The sequence below is a fragment of the Centruroides sculpturatus genome, unplaced genomic scaffold (genome assembly GCF_000671375.1).
Source record: "Centruroides sculpturatus isolate CEXI.00-Female unplaced genomic scaffold, Cexi_2.0 scaffold1391, whole genome shotgun sequence".
Taxonomy (NCBI): Eukaryota; Metazoa; Arthropoda; class Arachnida; order Scorpiones; family Buthidae; genus Centruroides; species Centruroides sculpturatus.
In genome coordinates, this window is record NW_019385589.1 from 167,715 (window position 1) to 189,245 (window position 21,531).

The following is a 21,531-nucleotide window of genomic DNA, read 5'->3' on the forward strand; positions in this document are numbered from 1 at the left end:
AATTAATGTAAGTGATTCTTATTTAGTATAGTGTTTCATGTTCATTTTAAATGAAATGATTGTTTTTAATTAAGTAAATTGTATAAATTATATTTCTTTAGAAATAAAGACTTTCAACACAGTAGTAAAGTAGTATTTAATTTAAAAGATTTAATTAATATGCAACGTATGCAATTCAGTTTAAAAGTGATGATCCAGACAATAATATAACAACCAGCAAATGTGATTACTCAGCATTATCCCGCAGAATATTTTTAATTATAAGATTAACTGTAGTAATTTATGAAATGGATAGGGAAAGCAACGCTTGGTCGATCCCCATAATTGTGTTAGACACGTGTTAGTCAGGTGCGAACCCGTGACTTAATAAGCTGTAACTTTTATAATACGCTGGGATTTGAACCGTATACACGACAGAACATTAATCCTGAGCATTTCATCTACATTTTTCATTGGAATGGCAGGCGAGAAGGCTAAGGGGTCTACCTATGGTTCTGAAACACAAGCGAATCCGAGCGAGTCACTTTATAATTTCTTATGTGGGGTGTGTTCCTGTTCCGTTCTGAGCTAATTTATTAGAAATAAGGCTTTATTATTGCGCGTAAATATAGAAAACAAGCTACAGTCATGTCCATATATGAACTTCCATCTACGGCAAACGTCTTTAATAAGTAGCATTGAAACATTTCTTATTAACCTCTCGTTATACATTATTAATATAAAGTCTATTTTACGTATCACCCACATTTATATTTTTACAAAGTTATTATTTAAATGATTAAAATGTTTATATTCTTTCAGAAAATGGACTCTGCTTTTAGTCTTCTTTATCCCTGTTGCGCTTACCTGCCAAAAAAGTAACAACAAGCCTACTGTTAGAGAATACGAAGGGTAAGTTATGAAAAACACAAAATAATTATATAATACAGTTAAACCTGCTAATGAAACCGCCTGTGTAAAACGACCAATTTGAACTGGTCCCTTCAGTGGTCACATTAGCATGTTTTGCTATATGTGAATTGCTTCGGGGTCTTTTCTGATAATAATAATATATTTAATACTTTTAGGAGAATTTTTATTGCAGCTCCTAAAAAATTAGCTTTAGACACAAACATAACATTATACATCGTAGCGTATAATGTTCCTGAGAATGAAGTACTAGACCTTACAATAAAGGACTATCCTGGAAGGACAAAAGTTATTACATCCAACATAGTTGCTTTACAAAATGGTGTGTATAAAATATTTTAAACATTTACTTAAAAAATTTTTTATAAATTTAAATAGGTTATTGTATACACATTTTCATTTCATGTTTTTCACAAGTAGTAATATGTTGACAGCTTGCATAACGCATTCTGTGAGCGAATGGTACTTTTAACTGATATATCTTGTACCTCATGCAACATTTTAATTGAAATTTCAGCGTGTTGTACATTTAATAATAAGCATAAGTGGGGAACATGTAATAAATACTACACGTAAATCCAGTACTGGTCAAATCTTAAAGAATTATTCGGGGTGGTGTGAAAGTCTGGCACCCTCTTCCTATTGTAAGATCTTTCTAACCTACGATAGGCCTGAAAAATGTCTGTTATTTCCTACACAGCGAATAAATACAACGGTATGCTATATCGTAAGGGTTGGATTTTCACAAAAGGTATAAGTCAAATTTTTCTTTTGTAGAGAGAACAATGCTTTTTATGTGTTAATTAATAATTAGAGCTATAAGTGTAATTACAGCAATGAATACATGTAAATTTGTTTTTCTTAAATAAGGTAATATTATATGAAATTTTATGTCTCACGCATAACAGTAAATTGACACGATGTTTACGTCACAGGAGTTCCAGTTCCCGTAGACATTAATTTGCCTTCCGAGGAACTTCTCAATTACGTCGAGATGAGTATATTTGGTACAGCATACTTACATGTTATTGTGGAAGCAAAAATAGAAGAAAAATTTAAAACAGATATGAAATTACCTATTGACTACAGTAGAGGCTACGTTTTTCTTCAAACGGACAAACCTATTTATACTCCACGACAAACAGGTAATGCTTAAAAGATATTAAATTTTGAAATGTGAGTAAAGTTGCAAATTTGTTAAAGTAAACATTATTTTATTAAATAGAAAATTTAAAATTTAATTAATTAAATACTTTACAGTACAAGTTCGAATTATTCCATTGAACGAAAAGATGTTACCAGAAAATTATAATCTTCGAGTACAGATAAAGGTAATACAGTCGACCCCCTATAACACTGTTGATAATTCCGTATTATATGAATTCCATGTTGTACGAGTCACTTAGATTTTACAAATACGTATGCCGGGCTGTGAACGGCTCACGTATTTGTAAAATTTAAGTGACTCGTACAACATGGAATTCATATAAAACAAAATTATCAACAGTGTTATAGGGGGGCCGAATAGAAATAAATTAAGGTACTAACATATAATAGAAAAATTTATATGGGATGGATCGAAGAATGCAGTGCAACGGATGGACGATACGTAAGGAAGGTGGTTCACCATGAAGGACATTGTATAAAAAATTTTCCTCTATTCTAATAATAAGATACTTTAAAAAATCCTCAGAAATTTTTATCTTGCTGGTCGTTGGGGGCAGTTAAAAATGTTAAAAGTTTCTTCTGTTTAACTGAAGGAAATTACTGAAACACTGCAAAATACATACATAACTGAAAGTCAGTTATGTATGTATTTACATGATAAGAAATTTGTATTATAAAATAAATTACATAAAAACAGTTACAATTTATTTCATTTCAAACCTGTTCTGTTCGATTTCAGAATCCTCAAAATATTATTGTTCAAGACACTCTTATCAGAGATCCATGGATTCTATCCTCGAGTCAATTTCCTAAAATGAATTTTACCTTCCCTCCATTCCCCATGTTAGGAAAATGGAGTGTATCAGCTTTGTATGGAATTCAAGTAACTATTTTTTATATAAACATGTATAATAACCTATATGGAATTGTATTTAACTAGATGAAACATAGTTTCAGAAACAGTCATCTGTGTCATTTCACGTTGAAGAATACAGTAAGAAAAATTAATAGTTATTTTATACAGAATGACCCAGAAGTCAGTTAATTATGCTTTTCCTTGCTTACAAGCTGGGTAGATAAAGATGGTTCACTAATGTGTTAGCCATGTTTTGTTCATTAAACTTGTGGCACCTAGTTAATGCAACATTACTTAAAAATTAGCCACAAATTACGTATAAATTTTTATTTATTATTTGTAATAAAAGTATTTTGTTAGGCACGGTTAACTAAATTTTGGGTCATATTTTTCATAGTTTAGAAATATACATCATATGTTGTTATACAATTTTAGTATTACCAGTATTTGCTCTGAAGGTTCGAGTGTCGAGTGCGATTTTGTCTAAAGATGGAAATATTAATATTACTGTAGGGGCAAAGTAAGCAGTATTAATATTCATATAAACCAATAATATAAAAAATTAAGATGTGCATAATTTACAGCTATATACATGGATCGGATTTTCATGGAAATATAGAGTGCAAATTAAACATTGTGACTCAAGGAAACCAGATAATTCCAGCAGGAGTTAAAACTGCTGAAGTAAGTAAATTACAGTTGACCCTCTACAACACTGTTGATGATTCCGTTTTATATGAATTTTATGTTGTACGAGTCACTTAGATTTTACAAATACGTGTGCCGGGCTGTGAACGGCACACGTATTTGACTTTGTACAACATGGAATTCATATAAAACGGAATTATCAACAGTGTTATGAAGGGGGGGTCGACTGTATTGTGTTATTTGATATTCTGTAATTAGTAACTTTATTTTACAATGCTAAACTTTTCTTTCTTTCCATCATCGATAAAACCAGTCCACAATGGAAATGGCATGAAAACTAGATTCAATTTGAGTAATTTTAATGGAATAATTTACCCGTTAGATTTCTAATCAAATACAGAATTTAACCTTGCTCCTCCGTATCAACATTTCCTGTTAATATGGAAGAGTAAGAATTAATGTACTGTTTAATACTACAAATGTTTAACTGACAAACTAACAAGTTTAACTTGGTAATTGATAAATAAAAATAAACGTGTATATGACAAAATAAAGAAATGAATTATCTTTATGTTTTCAGCTTTACAATACAGAAAAAAGGATTTCAGTAACTGCTGAGGAACTTTTAAAAGAAGCACAACTTGAAAATTTTCCATTTAACAGCGAATTATCCATTAATGTTTCTGTAACTGATACAGCAACAGGAATAACAGAAAAAGCAGAAGAAGATCGTATTAAATTAGCTCTACCTCCGTATCGTATATCACTTAAGTATATGCTGTCCTACTACAAACCAGGATTTTCGTATGAAATAGTGGTATGTAAAGAAGTACTGTGCAATCACGAAATATTTGTTTACATAATGCATGTCAAATTATATATTTCAGGCTGATATCTTTTACTTAAATGGCAAACCAGCAGAGGAAATTCCCGTTATAGTTAATGTTACAGATTCTAATGATAAAAAAGTAATTCTATCAGAGACAAAACATGTAACTAATGAAAACGGTCGTGTCATTTTCCACGTCATTCCACCTAGAGATATTAACTATATGAATATTGATGTAAGACAATTTCCTATTTAATTTAATATTTTTAAACTATACTTAACACATTTTTTCATTAATATGTATATTTTGTAATGTTAATCTTATAATTGAATCGTGTGTAGGGATGTTGCCAATAACACTACTGCAACACATCTCACATCTTTTGTTTATTATTATTTTATTTTTCCAACTTTATCAGGTAAGAACAAATGACAACAGATACGAAAGTGAACAGCAAGCTTTTGCAATACGAAGAATATATAAATTTGCTTCCAATAATTTTATATCGATATCGAGAACACAATCAACGAGGAAACTAAAAGTATGTAAGAATTTCTTAACGTTGCAAAATATTTGTTAAATAAATGGGTCCTTCAAAATGGAAGAAGTGATTATTAACGTATTAAATATCTTTTGTACAGATTGGAGAAAATTTTGCTGCAACCGTTTTTACTAATCCACCAGATCAATTCGAAAATATATTTTACGTAGTAAGTATAAACAATTAATTTCTTTGAAAACGTTCCTGATTGTTTTTTAAAATTGGTTGGATAAGGCGAAATAACACATGGACAGAGAAATAAAGTTGCAAGTGTAATGCTAACTGAAAATACTTTCTTTAGTAAGCCTGTCCTTATTTGAGTTGGCCTGTTTTGCCATACTTACGATAGATTCTACTAGGCCCATAACGAAGGCGATCAGAAATGAAGTAGATATCCGGAACTAACACGTAAATAATTTCTACAAGTTGCTTCCCTGTATTTTACCGCAGATCATCAAGAACGGTTTTCTGATACATTAACTGCTTGTACTTTTTTCTTTATTACAGTTTTTACAATGCACATAAAATTCGTAACTATAATAAATTCACTATTTATTAAAATTTCGTTTCATATTTATTAACAGGTTATGGCTCGTGGAAGAATTCAGCTTATGAGACCTATAAACACAGAAAAATCATACCAAAAGCAATTGGATTTTATCGTTACGAGCGAAATGGCACCAATTGTAAGAGTTGTAGTATTCTCTCTATTCAATAGAGAACTATTTGTCGATTCCGTAAAAATTGAAGTGGAAGCAGACTGCGACAAAAAATCTAAGGTAAAATTGTGAAAAAAGTGGTAAAAGTAGGAATAAATCTAGTGGTTAAACATACGTAAATAATAATACCGTATGCATACTTCTAAAGAAACTAGGCAATAATTCCCTTCGCGATCGCGATAGGGAATCTGGATCTGTTCCAGAACTACCTTTAACACTATGCTGGTTCACAATTGCATCACTTTAGTCCAGTGGTTTCCAAACTTATTAGTCCCACGTACTCCTTTTTATAGCAAAAAGCCTGACCATGAACCCCAAGTGAAATAACTCTATACAACTACATTATAAATTTTGCTTTAAAACACAAAAGTATATTATTTTTTTATGAGAATAGTGAATCTGATGGAGTGATATGAGATTATTTATGTTCGGCTCGATGTTTGTGAGTAAAATTCGTTAGTCTCCGCAAGTACTAATTTGCAGTCGATTTTTTTTTTCATCGTGAATAGATTCATAACTGTCCTAATCAAAGTTTTACTAAATAGGAAGATGGGGAAGCAATCAACTACTTCTGTACAGTGCAACGTAATGCGTGATATAAAATTGGTATCTGTTTTTGTAACCAGAATTTGTGGTATTCTTGTTCAAACATTAGTTTTAGCTCCTCATTTGTGGATAATTCAATAAGTTCCTCCTGTATTAGTATGGCTTCATCCGAGTTTGTGAGTCTATTTGGAAAATGGTTCAACACCCAATTGGAATTGCCCAAGTGATGAATATTCTCAAATCTTCGACTGAGGTCAGAATGAAGAGCAGTTAAGTGTTGACAATAAACAAGCAAATCGTCATCTCGTTTTTGCAATTTTGAAAGATTTGGAATCTGAGAGCATTCTCCTCTCTCCAAGTTTTGTTTGCATAAAAAAGTTTTGCAATAAGTACAGATATTATACTTTTACTTTTGAGTAAATTTAATTTATCACCTTGTAACTTCAAATTGGTTTCGTTAAATTTGGCAAATAAGTCAGTCCTATATGCCATGTCATTTTTTGAATTAATTAAATTGAGCCACAAATCATTGTCTTTGCTGTCCAGGAATTCCAACACTAAATCAAAGAGTGCGTAAAATCGATCCAAACATGCACCTTTAGATAACCAACGAACTTCTGTGTTAAGTGGTAAATGATTATAATCTTCATTATTTTCTAAAGAAAGTTGAGCAAATAATCTCTCATTTAAAGCATTCCTTTTGATTCTATTAACTACCCGCATGACATAGTCTAGTGAGCCATGCAAGCGTTCACTAAAGTTTTTGGAGACTAAATGATGTCAGTTAATCACACAGTGTACAGAAAATATATTCGGTTGAGCTTGCTTCAAGTATTCCAGAAAGTCTCAGTGTCGTCCTACCATTGCTGGAACACCATCAGTAGCAAACAGAGAGGATATTACTCAAGGGTATACCTTTTGCATCGAAAAATGTTTTTAATTCATTAAATATTGTTTCACCTTTTATATCAGTTTCTAAACATTTGGCAAATAACAATTCTTGGGAAATATTCTCATCTTTTTACAAATCTTACATAAACAAAAAGTAATGCTTCGTTTCCTGGCAAAGTTGATTCGTCAAGATGTATAGAGAAATTTTTGTATGCACTTCACATCACGCACAAAACAGAATTAAATTGTTGATTAAATGCACAACTCGTCTAGTGTCATATTCTAGACAAGTTATTCTATGTAGCGGCCAGATTCCGTTCATGTTCAAATCTGCATAGATAGACAGCCACGGTCGGCTCCACTCTCATAATGCTTGGTATATTAATGCGATTATGGCCATTACTTGTATACTGTATTTTATGTACCTGTACACTTATATTTTACTCAAAATGTAAAAATGGCTACCGATTTATTTATTGCTATTTATTTTTAACTATCCTAATAATAACAATAGGTCACAATTATTTTACTTTATATTAATCTTTTCGCAAACTCCCTAGCATTGTCCACGCACCCCAAAAGAATTTTTATTTGCCACAGACTCCAAAGTAATGCCAAGAACCCCCAAGGATACGTAGGAATCACTTTGGGAACCACTGCTTTAGTCGAACACATGAACAAAGAAAAGATCGAACATTTCTCTCAAATCGTAGATTTATTGCCATTTGAATAAATATATATAAGTGTAATTATAAAATACATTTATAAAATCTAAAAAAAACTAACAGCAAGAAAAATATACAGAGTATATTTCTGTTGCTTTTGGTTATTTTATGGTTCGGTTTCTTTTGTCTGATTAGTAAATATTTTAATTCATTTCTAATGTGTTCAAATTTTCGTATCTTCAGGTCATAATATCACGCAACGTAACTTATGCTGATCCAGGTACCGCTGAGCAAATTGAACTGAAAGGAAAACCGAAGACGAAAGTAGGATTAATTGGTGTGGATAAAGCAGTGTATTCACTAAAGAATGAAGATAGACTTACAAAAGAAAAAGTTAGTAACACTAAAGCATTGTGTTTTTTTTTGTATTTAGAGATTTATAACTTATTAATGTCAACAATTAATAAAATTTTAATTCTTATTACTAATTCTACAGATATTTAAAAAAATAGCTACGTCTGATTATGGTGCTGAAGTAGCAGAAGGAATGAATTCTTTAGACACTCTTTCCAATTCTGGTTTAGTTCTTTTTGGGAATTTTGAAGTAGAAAATACGTACAATGAAGACATAGGTGAAATTTTTTCAAATCGACTTTACATTATTTACAGAATAACTATAAATTTAATAGAAATCTTAAAAACATTACAGGAATTACATACTTTAGTATACTTCCTGATTTAAACGATTTTTTTACATTTGATCTGATTGATGAAAGTACTGAACACTCAATCCCAGTACGAAGTGATTTCAGAGAGACTTGGTTATTCGAAGATTATGAAATCGGGTATTTGATTTCATTTATTTCGATTATTTAATAAACATTACAGAAAATGTTATAAATTACAAAGCGAAAAACACTAATGTAAAGTGAAGTGAACACAGAATGGCTTAAAATTCAATTAACCGAAATATGTTTGACTATTAAGTTTAAAAACAATAATGAGTTTTTCCCAGTTTTTAAAATAATCTTATATGTATGAGTTAAGTGAGTTTTAAGCCACTTCGTATTTCGTAAAATACAGCTGTAATTATATGGTAGTAAATTTAAACACAACGAAATGTTAACAAGTAAGTATTTATAGTAAAATAAAGTAAAAAAGTGACGATTACAGTGACATTTCTTTAGACTTTTATAAGTTTAAATGCTAATTAATTAAATGGCACCAACTACTAGCAGTTTAGCAATATTAGGCCTATATAAAACAATAATTTGTGCTGAGTGTTTTCCTTTGTACGTTAAGATAAAATTGTTTATGGATATGTCATCCCATTAAGCGATAAGCAAAGAACATTAAGTTAAATTCTTATCTAAATTGTTTCTACTAATGTAGCAGAAGTAAGTTATTACAGCTGTATCTACAATAATGTTTACAGCAAAAATTGTACGAAAATATTGACACAACATTCAAATTCTGTTTTTAATACATCAGTATAGAAAGTTTAATTTCTTTTATCTAAGTTACTATTACTCTGAACGACACTTACTTTCGAAAATTCGAAATTCACTTGCTAATGTTAAGTATTAGGTAATGAAAATTCGCCTATTACTAGTATATTTTAAAAAGATAAACAATAAAAATTAGTAAAATTTCCATACAGTGCCTCATTCATAATGCACTATCTCGAGTAGAACCGACTACCTAAAAAATGTAAAAGAAATTGTTAAGGCACGTTGTATCTTTTCTGAGCATCCTGAAAAGATTTCTAGATTTCCTATTGTTAATGACTACTTGTATATTGTAAATATTGCATACAGTTTTATTTAATATCTATGATCTGTATTCATTGTTGAAATAACAGTATGCAACACTTAGCTCTCTGCCAAGGTGGTTATTTCCCTATGTTTGACTCCACTTAGGTGTTAGATAGGTGAAGAACACCTGGTAAACTCGACGTAGCCAGCCTGTTGATGAAGCACGTCCAGTTCAGTAGTTTAATTGTTTGGTAACTGATGAACAAAATCTATTTCCTAAAGACACAATTGATTGTGATAACTCATCAACATTGAAAAATTTTCAGTTAGAGTTAATTTTTATTTTAATAAACATATTTATTACTGAGCGATTTGTTTAGTTAAGCACTTTAATAAGCAAAGACCGTGTCATAATACTGCTTATCCATGTCAATTAATATTAAAGTCGTTTCACTATGCAATGGGCTTCATTTCTATAATTAAGATTGTGTATGCTAATAAACTATTTTCCTGTAGGAGTGATGGAACTAGAAAGCTTCGTCCGAAATTACCAGACAGCATCACAAAATGGGAGTTACAAGTTGTTAGTTTATCACCTCAGTGGGGAATTTGTGTTTCTGATGTCACAGAAATCTCATCATTGAAAAAATTTTTCCTTCACCTAAATATTCCATATTCTATTGTACGCAACGAACAATTGGATCTTCAAGTAACCGTGTTTAACTATTTAGAATACCGAATGCCAGTAAGTACAATTGACAAATTTTACTTTATTTAGTAATTTAAAAGTAAGAAAATTTTAACAGTTAGTAATTTTTGTTCTCAGTCATATTTGATATTTTATTATCGAACCACCGACATTCGAATTGCAGTTCTTATTTCGAATGTCGGGAGTTTCGTGTTCAGTGTAATTCGACAAATTACTATACTAATTCAAAGTACACCAGTAAAGTTATATAACTTCTAGCTAGGTTTTTTTATGAAAAATTCCGAGTTTATTCTATTAATTTTAGATTTATTTTTTATATTATATCAACAATATGTGTTGTTACTTTATGACTAACATGTATCCTACTATTTTAGGCGATTGTCTATATGTATGGTGTTAAGGATCTACTTAGCGGAGCAAGTGAAGGAGAAAAAAGCGAACGAATAAACATGACGCTCGAATCTAACTCTATAGAAAGGGTGAATTTTACGATTGTTCCATTAGTGGCTAAAGATTATGTCATTCGTGTTGTGGCCATTTGTCCCGCAGGTGTAGATGTGGTTGAAAAAAAATTACATGTAGTGGTAAGATATTATATTTTCAAGTTTCAAAAATATCGTATAAAACACAAAACATTTTATACAGATTTCATAATAAATATGTACACTACAGTCTCGATAGTTCGAATGTCAGTAGTTTAATGTTCAGTGTAATTCGAAAAACTATCACCCTAATTGAAAGTACAAGTACATAATCAGAACACAAAAATTATATACTTCAATATCATGAAATGCCATGCTCTAAATTTATAAGTACGACAAAATGTCTAATTTCAGCTGTTATAGTTACTGTATACTTTCATATACGGTTGCTTTTTGACCCGTATTCTACATTGCCAGTGCAGTAACGTTTGCATGTGAATAGCTGCAGGTAGAACTGCTTATGAATAATTAAATGTTACCAATTTTAATCGCTGTAGTAAGGGTTCAAACTTGATATTATACATGTACCATGTCTGATTGCATAAGACAAAATACTGAAGGTAGTGAAACATACATCATTGTTCTGTTAATTGAAAACACTTTTCTTGAGGAAATTAAAAAGAAATTTAAAAAATATCTAAGCAGTGAAAACTACAAAAAAATACATTATTTTATTAAATTAATGTAACTCATAAGTAACTAATAGTGTAAGTTTTACAATTATTGATACTAATTGTATTTTTACGAAAATATTCTAATATATATAAACAAGTTTAACAATATTCACTTAGTATAACTAATATATTTTATTAAACATATTCAGCCCGAAGGTATTACTGAAGAATTGGATTTTGTCAACACTATAGACCCAACAAATCAACAGAAAAGGAAAAAAGAAATACACATTGTTTCTGACGTTTTAAGAGGTGAGTATTGCAAACACTTATATTTTATTATAGGAAAAACACATAATTACATAAATATGTATGGTATATATACATATAAAAACTGGCATTAAATGTTTGTCCTATTTATATCGAGTTAATCATAGATATAAATACGACTTACTTATAGTAAATGTAAAAAATATTTTTTGTACTTTGCTTATATTTCTTAATCATTCAAACTTTTGAGTAATTGCCACTTACAGGAATTTTTTTACCATTAAATAATAAAGTTTAATATTGACAATGATCCTTAAACACAAGTTGCCATGCTCAATTTCGTTTATTAATTAATCATTACCCCACCTTGAAATATATTAAAACAAAGAAACTAACAAAGAATGAACAAAGAAACACACAGAAAAACGCAAATCCACAGAATTTTTCTTTGCTATTTGACAATTTGGTTGTTGAGGGGTTACAATATACAGTAGAGCGTCGATTACCCGAAAGTCAATCATCCGAAACGTCAATCATCCGAAAGAATTCCAGTCAGCAAATTTAAATTTTTGCCAGTGCTGTGGCGCTGTAATCTTTGGCTATGTCTTGGGATACTCAAATATTTTACGTTTTTGATACTAAATTAACTTCTAAAGTATAATTTTTTTATTGTTTTTCTATTTTTCAATATATTTATTTTGTTTGTACAAAAAAAAAATAATTTTTAACGATACAAGAGTCTTCGTTAGGCTTAACATCGACGAAAATTCAACGCGAAGCGACACTCAACGGAGAAAAATTTCAACATTGGATATATTAATACATTTTTCCGTGCATAATCGGTTATCCGAAACATCGATCTTCCGAACAACCCCAGTCCCCAATTGATTCGGATAATCAACGCTCTACTGTATTAAGATTTGGAAAACACGTTCAAGGTTATATTTTACACAATATCAGTACTTTTCCTTGTTATATACACAGATAGTGCAATGGCGTTCTTCAAAAATTATTCTTGATTGAAGATTATTTTATTTCATTTCATAAAGAATTGTTACTAAAAATAGTCGTAACATAGAAATGGTCATTACTAGAGGCTCGACGTAATCCACGAATAAAAATAAGTTATTTATATAGATAAATATTTATTTATTTGTATAGTTACTGTTACATTATTTAAAATAAATAAATAGTTTGTTTCTTAATTAATCAATTATATAAATTAGATATGATATTTGCATCGGAGCAGCGACAACAGATGATATTTTATGTTCATCCCAGAAGAAATTATATTCCTGGAACCGAGATGCTCATTTTATCTGTAATTGGTAAGATCAAGAATCCTTATACTTGTATAATAATTAAGGAAAATAATTATAAAATACGTTAGATTGCAAGATAATGTCACTTGTATTACTTTTACTGTATAATTATTTAATGAATTTCTTTCACAACGTGTGCATGAAAGCGATATTGTTGTAAGCTTAGGTGTCAGTTGAGAAGATATCCCACTTACTAAAATTAGTTAGTTCAGGGAAATTAATAGACTAAAACAAAGAATCCAAATTTATAAATTAGCAAATGGTATCTTTATCACTTGTTTTCTTTCAGATGTGATAAATATAATTTGATAAATTTCAGGTACTGAATACGGTCCTACAGCTCAAACAGTACTAATCGATCCAAAAGACTTAATTAGAATGCCCACTGGCTGTTGCGAGCAAACAATGACTTACTTAGGTCCAACTCTATACACTTTAAACTTCTTGAAAAGTAAAGGGAAAATTGATCTGGAAACAGAAGAAAGGTTATATGACTTCGTGGGTGAAGGTACGATCATTATTATTTAAAATTATATTGAATAAACAAATTAATTTGACTCAATATAACTTTACTTATTACAGGATATAGAAGAGCATTAACATTTAGAAACGAAGATGGTTCATTCTCTCTGTGGCCACGAAAACCTTCAAGTGTTTGGTAATTTAATTTTTGTACTTGTATTGTAATATTTCATTTCAATTTTCGTATATATTAATTCTCTAATCTGTAATTACTGTCTTGCATTAAAATTTACAGAAACTGTAAGTTACGGTTGAAATATTCGAAAAAGTATTATTTTGTAGTAAAAGTTAATTATTATTTAAAGTGGAATATAAGTTATAGTAGATAAGATACGAGTTCTCGTTATCTCACCAGACACATCAGTATATAAGTGCCAGTTTGCTCCACACTAATGGGGTGGCTATGTGAAGTATTCTGGATTTTTTAAAGTATCTGAATCAAATAGATGCCTGTTTGCTGTTATGCTGCCTCTCTTAGCAGATTTCACGAGTGTTGCTTTATCAAAATAATGAAATCTTTTATCAGAACAATGTAAACTCGAAAGAACTGTGTAAATTGTTAAGGCAGTGTTTCGGGCATAAAGTCCTTTATATGAGAGTAATTAAAGACTGAAAATTTTATAGAAAGTAAATAAAATATACACAATTGTGCATTATTTATCATACAAATATTATTTTTTCGTAGGTTAACGTCGTTTGTTACGAAAATATTCTGTCAAGCCAGCAAACTAATTTACATAGACAAAAATGTCATCTGCAAAGGAATGGAATGGATAACTTATAAACAAAACTCTGATGGCTCGTTCGAAGATTATTATCCCGTTATAAGAACTGATATAATGGTAGATTTTAATAATATTTACAGAAATTTCTGACGTATTAAATGAATTTTTCGATATAAAATGGAATTTTTTTCCATAGTACGGAAGCGATGGAAAAATCCCTATGACTGCATTTGTTCTATCTGTATTGCAAGAATGTAATTGTAGTTCAGTAGTGAGTACAGAAATGTAGTTTATTAATACATAAGAATTTAAATAAGTTTATTAAATATAATTTAAATTAAAACATTTGATTCCTAGAATATAAACGATGTACAACTGAAAGCGAAATCATTTCTGGAAATGCAGTATGAAACTGAAACCATTGATGATCCATACGTTATGGCATTAACTGCTTATGCATTTGCTGCAACAAATAGTAAGAAAAAACTAGAAGCAAACGAAATGCTCTTAGAAATGTCAACTTATAATGAAGGTAATTATTATATTGATAATTCTATAAAAATTTAAAAATAAAGCAATATATTTAAATAAAGACGTGATGAATTAACAATTGTTTTAACTTGCTTTACTAAGGACTAAATCAAAGATATTGGGACAGATCTTCGATAACTGAATCAATAGAAATTGCTGCTTACGGGCTTCTATCCCAACTGCAATTAAAAAATATGACAACCGCTCGTTCAATTGTTAATTGGTTGAATATACAACGACTGGATGGAGGATACTTCCCTTCTAGTCAGGTATTTATTAATACTTCATAAAGTAGTTATAGGTTAGAATCTTATTATCAAACACAAAGTTATAATAATTTTTATGGAGTCCAATAATTTTTGTAATTTTAAGAGAAACACCGTATAGGTGAGGCTGTAAATTTATATTTTTATACGCATATACTGTATATATTATTTTATATACTTTTTAAAACTTATTGAAATGTTAACAAGATTTATACTGTTATAAAATCGTGTTTTAACATAAGAAATAGTGTAGTTAATTATTTTCTAGTCATTATTTAAATTTCATAATCCGAATTTGGTATGTGATTTTTAAGTGTAGATTAGTGGTGTTAAGGTTGGTAAACTCCACATTACTATTAGAAAATTACAATCTTATACAATAAATATACAGTCTTATGCAAAAATCAATTAATCGTGTTTTTCTAAACAATTAAATAGTTATTATAAAAAATTTGCAAAGCGGTGCAGTAACTAAATGGGCTTTTTATATGAAACTTAGCGTAATTTCGCTTAGACAAACAATATGGACTGTTTGGTGTTTAAGATGGATACACTTTCATACAATGATCTAAATGTTTAGTATTTAGTTAAAGAAGTAGTTTAGTAATAACAATTACAAGCATTATTAAAGCTAATAACGAGAAATGAGAACGTAGAAATATCTTTTCACCTAAACCCAATGGATACAATAACCAAAATTTAGTTACAACAAGCAAAATGAAATAAAAATTGTAAAAAGATTTTATTATTCGATGTTTTCTAATTATATTCCATACGTAACAAACTAGGAAATATTGAGTAAATATAAAAAAATACCCCTACTTATTGTAAATAAATGGTATATAATCATTTCGTATAACGTCTCATTTAATTTACGTTCATTTTCAGGCTACAGTGATTGCATTACAAGCACTATCAGAATATTTAATATCATCCAAACGCCAAGACATAAATCTAACGTTAAGTATTTCAACGAGTCATGACAGAAGCATGGTGAGAACACTACAAATTAACAACGATAATGCCTTAATCCTTCAACAAATCGAGGTAAGGAAAAAGTTTTTCATTAATTTTAATAAAACGGATATATTTTTAAAAAGCTTAATAGTGTTCTTCTTAAACTGCGAATTCTATAATTCTCCACTTTTTTCTGGTCCTACTGATGGTATGATATTACAATTGATGGATAGGCCAATACAACAAATGTACAATCTCACAAGAGAAAATGCCACCTTACAAAACTTTTTTCGGTAATTGGCCCCTATTTCAGTATTATAAGTACAGGAAACTTCGAAAACTACGTATGGTCAGCCCGTTGACCGAAAATCATCAGTGTTCTGTAGTTTTACATTTCAGCCCCTATTAGGCCCTGATCATAGAGGAAATTTTGAGTCTGTGTGAAAAAACTGTATGCCAAAAAAAACCTTAATATATTACGAAGCTCCGAGTTTCAAAAACGCATTGTCTTTATTCTTGATATTCTACTATCACTGGAGAATTATTTAAATCTGTTTATTTCAGGTTTATAATATTAGTCCATCTTCTTTAATTTCATATCTTCGAGTATTTTCCTATATAATATGGGGCTGACCATTAATTACGTATACAGTTTTAGAATCAATTTTGAATTCTCCCTTTTCCATCCTGTACAGTAATGTGCTTTTAGTGTACTTTTTCCTTAAAATACAAAAACAGTCGTAAAAGAGGCATTAAGAACTGTTGATATTTTATACAATTTCATTTTATGGTAGAAATTCTATTACTTTTATTGTACAGATAAATAAATTAGGTGGATATCTGTATGTCAACGCGAGTGGAAAGGGTGTTGGATTCTTATCTATGAGAATGAAATATAATAGAGAAGATATGGACAGGCAACCCTGTAAAGTAAGTTTTTTAATAAACGCATTTAAATTGTATGTACGAGGAGAGTTTTGCTAAATATTGCTATTTACTCTTATTAGTTCCAGACTACGGTAGATGTTTCTGAAGTAAAAGAAAATTTATCAATGAACGCAACTATTGCTCATTACGAAAAAGAACATAAAACAGGTAATAAACAAAATATTATTACATTTACTGTAAGAATCTACATCACTTATCGTAGCCTATAATTATCTATTTATATATGCTTGTTTTTCTTACTCTTTTATGTCTTACCAATGATTATAATACAAAAATACTGTCAGAAGTATCCAGACTTGATTGTATCAGAAGAAATTTAAACCGAAAATTTACTCTTAAGATAAAAATTTGTACAACGTAAGTATAGAAAATTGTGAAATTTTATTTATATAACTGAGTAGTTATACATATATATATAATTATCAAATTTATATTTACTTATATGTGTTTGTACTGTATGTATATACACGCGAAAATACTTTTCTATGGCTTAGCTTTAAGTAGGCTATGTGTAAATTCATTATTTTTACAGTATATAGACAATAAATACACAGAGTAAACTTTGAAATAGAATAAATATGGCGCTTTAAAAGATGAAACACATTACACCAGATAGAAGAAAGTAAATAAAATATACCTGTAAACGTAGAGATTAATTCTGTTACAATTACAGTAATGGTATTACAATAGAAACATCATATGTTTCTATTGTAAAAATCCTGTTGCAGTCAAATACACTATTTATAAATAGTTACTGTCCTACAAAATAATGGATTGTGAAAAGAATTCTTTTAACACATCAGTAAATAATTAACGTAATGTTTCAAGTGATGCAACAAGTAGAAACAAATATTAAATTATGATTATTTTGCACATAAATATATCGGCTTTGCAGCTATTTAAATATTAATAACTGTGTAATAACTATAACTATATAAAACATTACACTTCTCGCAGATACTTTTTCGATATATACTCCAATATGACGATTATTGATGCAGCAATATTTAGTGGATTTAAACCAGTTAAAGAAGATTTAGAAAGAGTAAGTAAATTAGACTTTAATCAGTGAAATGATAAGTTATTTACTGGCTTTCTTTATATCATAATAAAACATAATTTCGAAACGTTAGTTTAATCCATGGCTGCTGCATATGTAAGGCAGTGTCATTGATTATTAAGTATATAGGTTGTAAGAAATTTCAAGCTGATAGCTTCTTGCAGCTTATGGTATAAGGACTGTTGTCCAATCTCATTGTTAATTCCTACATAACTCCCGTGGAATTTGTATGACTCCAGGCGCTATTGTTTCAAAAGTGGATTTCACTTGAAATTTAGAAAAAAAAACATGTGAAAATTTTAGTTTTCGTGAGTTTCGGTGCTTCATAAAATTCTTTACTAATTGCATGCAGTAAATTTTATGCAGCATAAAGACACGCGTGTAATTACACTACGTGTGTGACAGGTAATTAGCGAAATTTATATATCTATGAATGAATAATGAATTAAATTTTAGAATATACCGTTTCTTATATTTTCTGCTTTTCCTGACTATCTGGACATATTAAAAATTCATTTCAAACAAGCCATTACGTTTATTATAAAAAATCCAATTCTCACGCTTTGGAAAAAATTTAGGTTAAGAAACTAATTGTTCATGGCATTAAACTATGTAAATGATGTGCTATGTCCTTGATTATTGAATTAAATTTCTAATACAGTATATATATAAATCAGAATTTAAATACCATTTAGTACTGTAAAGTAAGTTAAAATATAAAACATTTAGTATCAAATTTTATATAGTAATAATGTATATTTTACATACCTTTAGGTAATAAATGATATAACAAATCCTGTTGATTTTTACGAAGTAGAAGACAGAAATATAATATTCTATTTAAGTTATGTATGTATACATATATGCAGTGATAAATAATTTTATTACTAAATTATATGTTGATACAATTATACCTTTTCATTATTATAATTCTATGTAAAAATATTAACATGAAAAATACAACTTTACAGTTTACACCTAAATCTACTGTTTGTTTTGAATTCCGCGTTGTAAGAGATTATATTATTGGGAACGTGCAGTCCGGTGTTGTCCAAGTATACGATTATTATAAATATGGTGGTTATGGTAAGTGTCTTCCTATTCTCATCCATTAACTGTTAATTTTTTTTTATTTCAGAAAATATTATAAGGTTTTTAAATGAGAAATGTTTTATTGAGTACGCATTTAATAAATAGGCAAATTAGATAAAAAGCATGTGCTGAAATTCCAAATTGTAATTCAACATAGCTAGTATTTCTGCAGTCTTAAGAGATCCAAACCAAAGGATTTTGATGTATTCAAAATCAAATTAAGTGTTTGCTCGATACTAAAAATTTTTTTAAAAAAATATGTTGTTTATCTCTTCCTCTTAGTGTTTTCGCTGCATAATTTATTCATTTCATCTCGTTCAATTCAATTCATTGTCATTTATATTTTCTAACGTTTTATTCAACCATTCTACTAGTAAACCAGTAGATAAAACCAGAGAGCACTGGGGTGACCATATTGGTCTTTAGCCCCTTTCTTCACGTATCTGACACTCTAAAAATATGGCCAGTTTCCCACATAATGCGTTTCTGTGAGGCAAACCTTCCTTACAGAAAAGTGTTGTGACGCTTTATTCTATCTGTCCAATCTATTGCTATTGGAATTTTTTGCATCTCTTCTTTTCTCCACTTTCTATAAGTTTTAATTTATTACGTTTAGTAATTTAAGTTTTGTATTCTAATTTATACTCTATGTCTTTTGCAGATACAAAGTGCACCGTATTCTTCAGTCCAGATACTTGCAAATAATGAAAATATCCCTGTTTTAATGATACATATTAGTAAATCAAGCTCTTCGTACCACTTAAAAAATATTTTACCAAGTTGTTTAATAATATCAATGTGTTCTGTAAACAATCAGAAAAATAAAATACATAAGAATTTCTTCATAGTTTTATGTGAATTTGTTAATGATTAATTTAAGTTTTAATGAAAGATGACTGAACAGTTTTTTCAAATACACCAAAAGAAGAAAATATCCTTTATTCAAAATCCCGAATATATCCTTCTCACAAAAATCAATTCTAATATTACGATAGTATTCAACCATATGTGAGTTTACAATACATATGTACAGACCAGTGGTCAATCAGTTAAAGCCACTGAACACTATTAATTGTTCGTGAGATCCCCACTTGGCTGGTCACGTGCAGTGTCCGAAATTTCTTCACGTTTCTAACACCTAAGTAGAGGACAGTATCCCACAAAAATCAACCTATTTGGCAGATCGCTCACATGTCACGTTGTTTGGTTTTATCCACTACAGTTTTGTTTATAACTTGCGTACCGCGATCCTCGCAAAATATTCTTATAAATATTTCTTATATTCAATAATAAATAACAGAAAACAACAGTTCAACATGTAGTTATCTCTGTAATCACCAGCTCAAGATATTATAGAGTCGATGTACTTGTCTATTATGATTGTACTCGTACATTATGAAGTGATTGTGATTGTACTTGTATATTATGAAGTGTTATTCACTTTTTATTCACCGGAGTGTTTAATTAATTAAATCTTACTATAATTATGATTTTCTAGTTTTTTTGAAGATATTAATCAACCGATACACGATAATAAATGGCGCTTTTGTCAAAATTTGGGACGAAAGTTAAGAATAAGATTAAACAAAGTTAAGAAAAAGCTTTTAGGCATCACTTGACATGGAATAAAAACTTATGAAATGTTCGATTCTCGATTCAGTAGGGGTTCTTATAATTTTGATACCCCTTCTGTATAGTGTACGATTTCCCCGAGTGGAGTTGCAAAGACGACAGACATGACTCAGATGTTATCAGAAAAACTATATTGTACAGGGGCAAGAAACTGCTAATTTGAAATGAAGAACATAATTTAAATTAAATGGATTAATTAAGAATATCACTAAAAACTGCAGCCCGGCAATGTGACGACTTTACAATAAATAATTTATTGTTTATTATATAATATAACGTAAACAATTATAAAAATAAATTTAATACTTACAAAAATTATAATTTTTATAATTGAATATAAAGAAATTGTGTACAGACCTGAAATCAACTAACTTGTATAATGATGCAAAGCAGAAATAAAAACGACATAAAGTGAGAAAAACAGATGAAGTACTCGATATTATATGTTACAGCTCATTAACAAATGAAAATTTATGAGTACTTTCAATTAATGTTCTTAATTGGATATCTGATGCTTGTCATTTGCAATTAAAATAATAACGAAGTTCATTAGTAGTTGCATGATAATAACAAATTTTTTCGTGTGTTTGAGAAACCTTTCTTAGTCACGTGAATTAAAGACAGACCATTACTCATGTCTTTCTGAGGTGGTAGAGTGTTTTGCTAAAATTTCAAATTATTTGTATCTGAAATCATAAACTATTACTCATTACTATAATCTGTTATCTAACAAATACTTGTGGATTGTAGATAATGCATTTTTACCTTGATTTTAAGGTAATTTAATCCGGAAACGAAAAAATAACTATATCAAATTTTAATACCCTATAAATTCTTTGTAGTTACACCAATTCACATTTATGTGTTGGAAATTT

The 21,531-nt window shown here is 29.4% G+C and overlaps 1 protein-coding gene across 1 annotated transcript; it reads left to right on the forward strand.

The window, feature by feature from the left end:
- The first annotated feature begins 801 nt into the window (after positions 1-801).
- Positions 802-19,829, forward strand: LOC111640385 (complement C3-like). The gene is made up of 34 exons (XM_023386395.1): positions 802-891; positions 1,068-1,231; positions 1,845-2,054; positions 2,170-2,240; positions 2,816-2,959; positions 3,028-3,070; positions 3,368-3,452; positions 3,517-3,616; positions 4,161-4,397; positions 4,468-4,644; positions 4,829-4,951; positions 5,052-5,120; positions 5,536-5,730; positions 8,016-8,165; positions 8,269-8,404; positions 8,482-8,617; positions 10,043-10,271; positions 10,610-10,819; positions 11,541-11,643; positions 12,828-12,929; positions 13,243-13,431; positions 13,506-13,581; positions 14,131-14,287; positions 14,367-14,441; positions 14,528-14,702; positions 14,804-14,970; positions 15,856-16,014; positions 16,744-16,854; positions 16,932-17,019; positions 17,157-17,229; positions 17,830-17,917; positions 18,707-18,781; positions 18,904-19,018; positions 19,686-19,829. Exons 3-34 carry the CDS (start codon positions 1,904-1,906, stop codon positions 19,727-19,729), a joined length of 4,053 nt encoding a protein of 1,350 aa, XP_023242163.1. The 5' UTR covers positions 802-891; positions 1,068-1,231; positions 1,845-1,903; the 3' UTR covers positions 19,730-19,829.
- Positions 19,830-21,531: the final 1,702 nt, after the last annotated feature.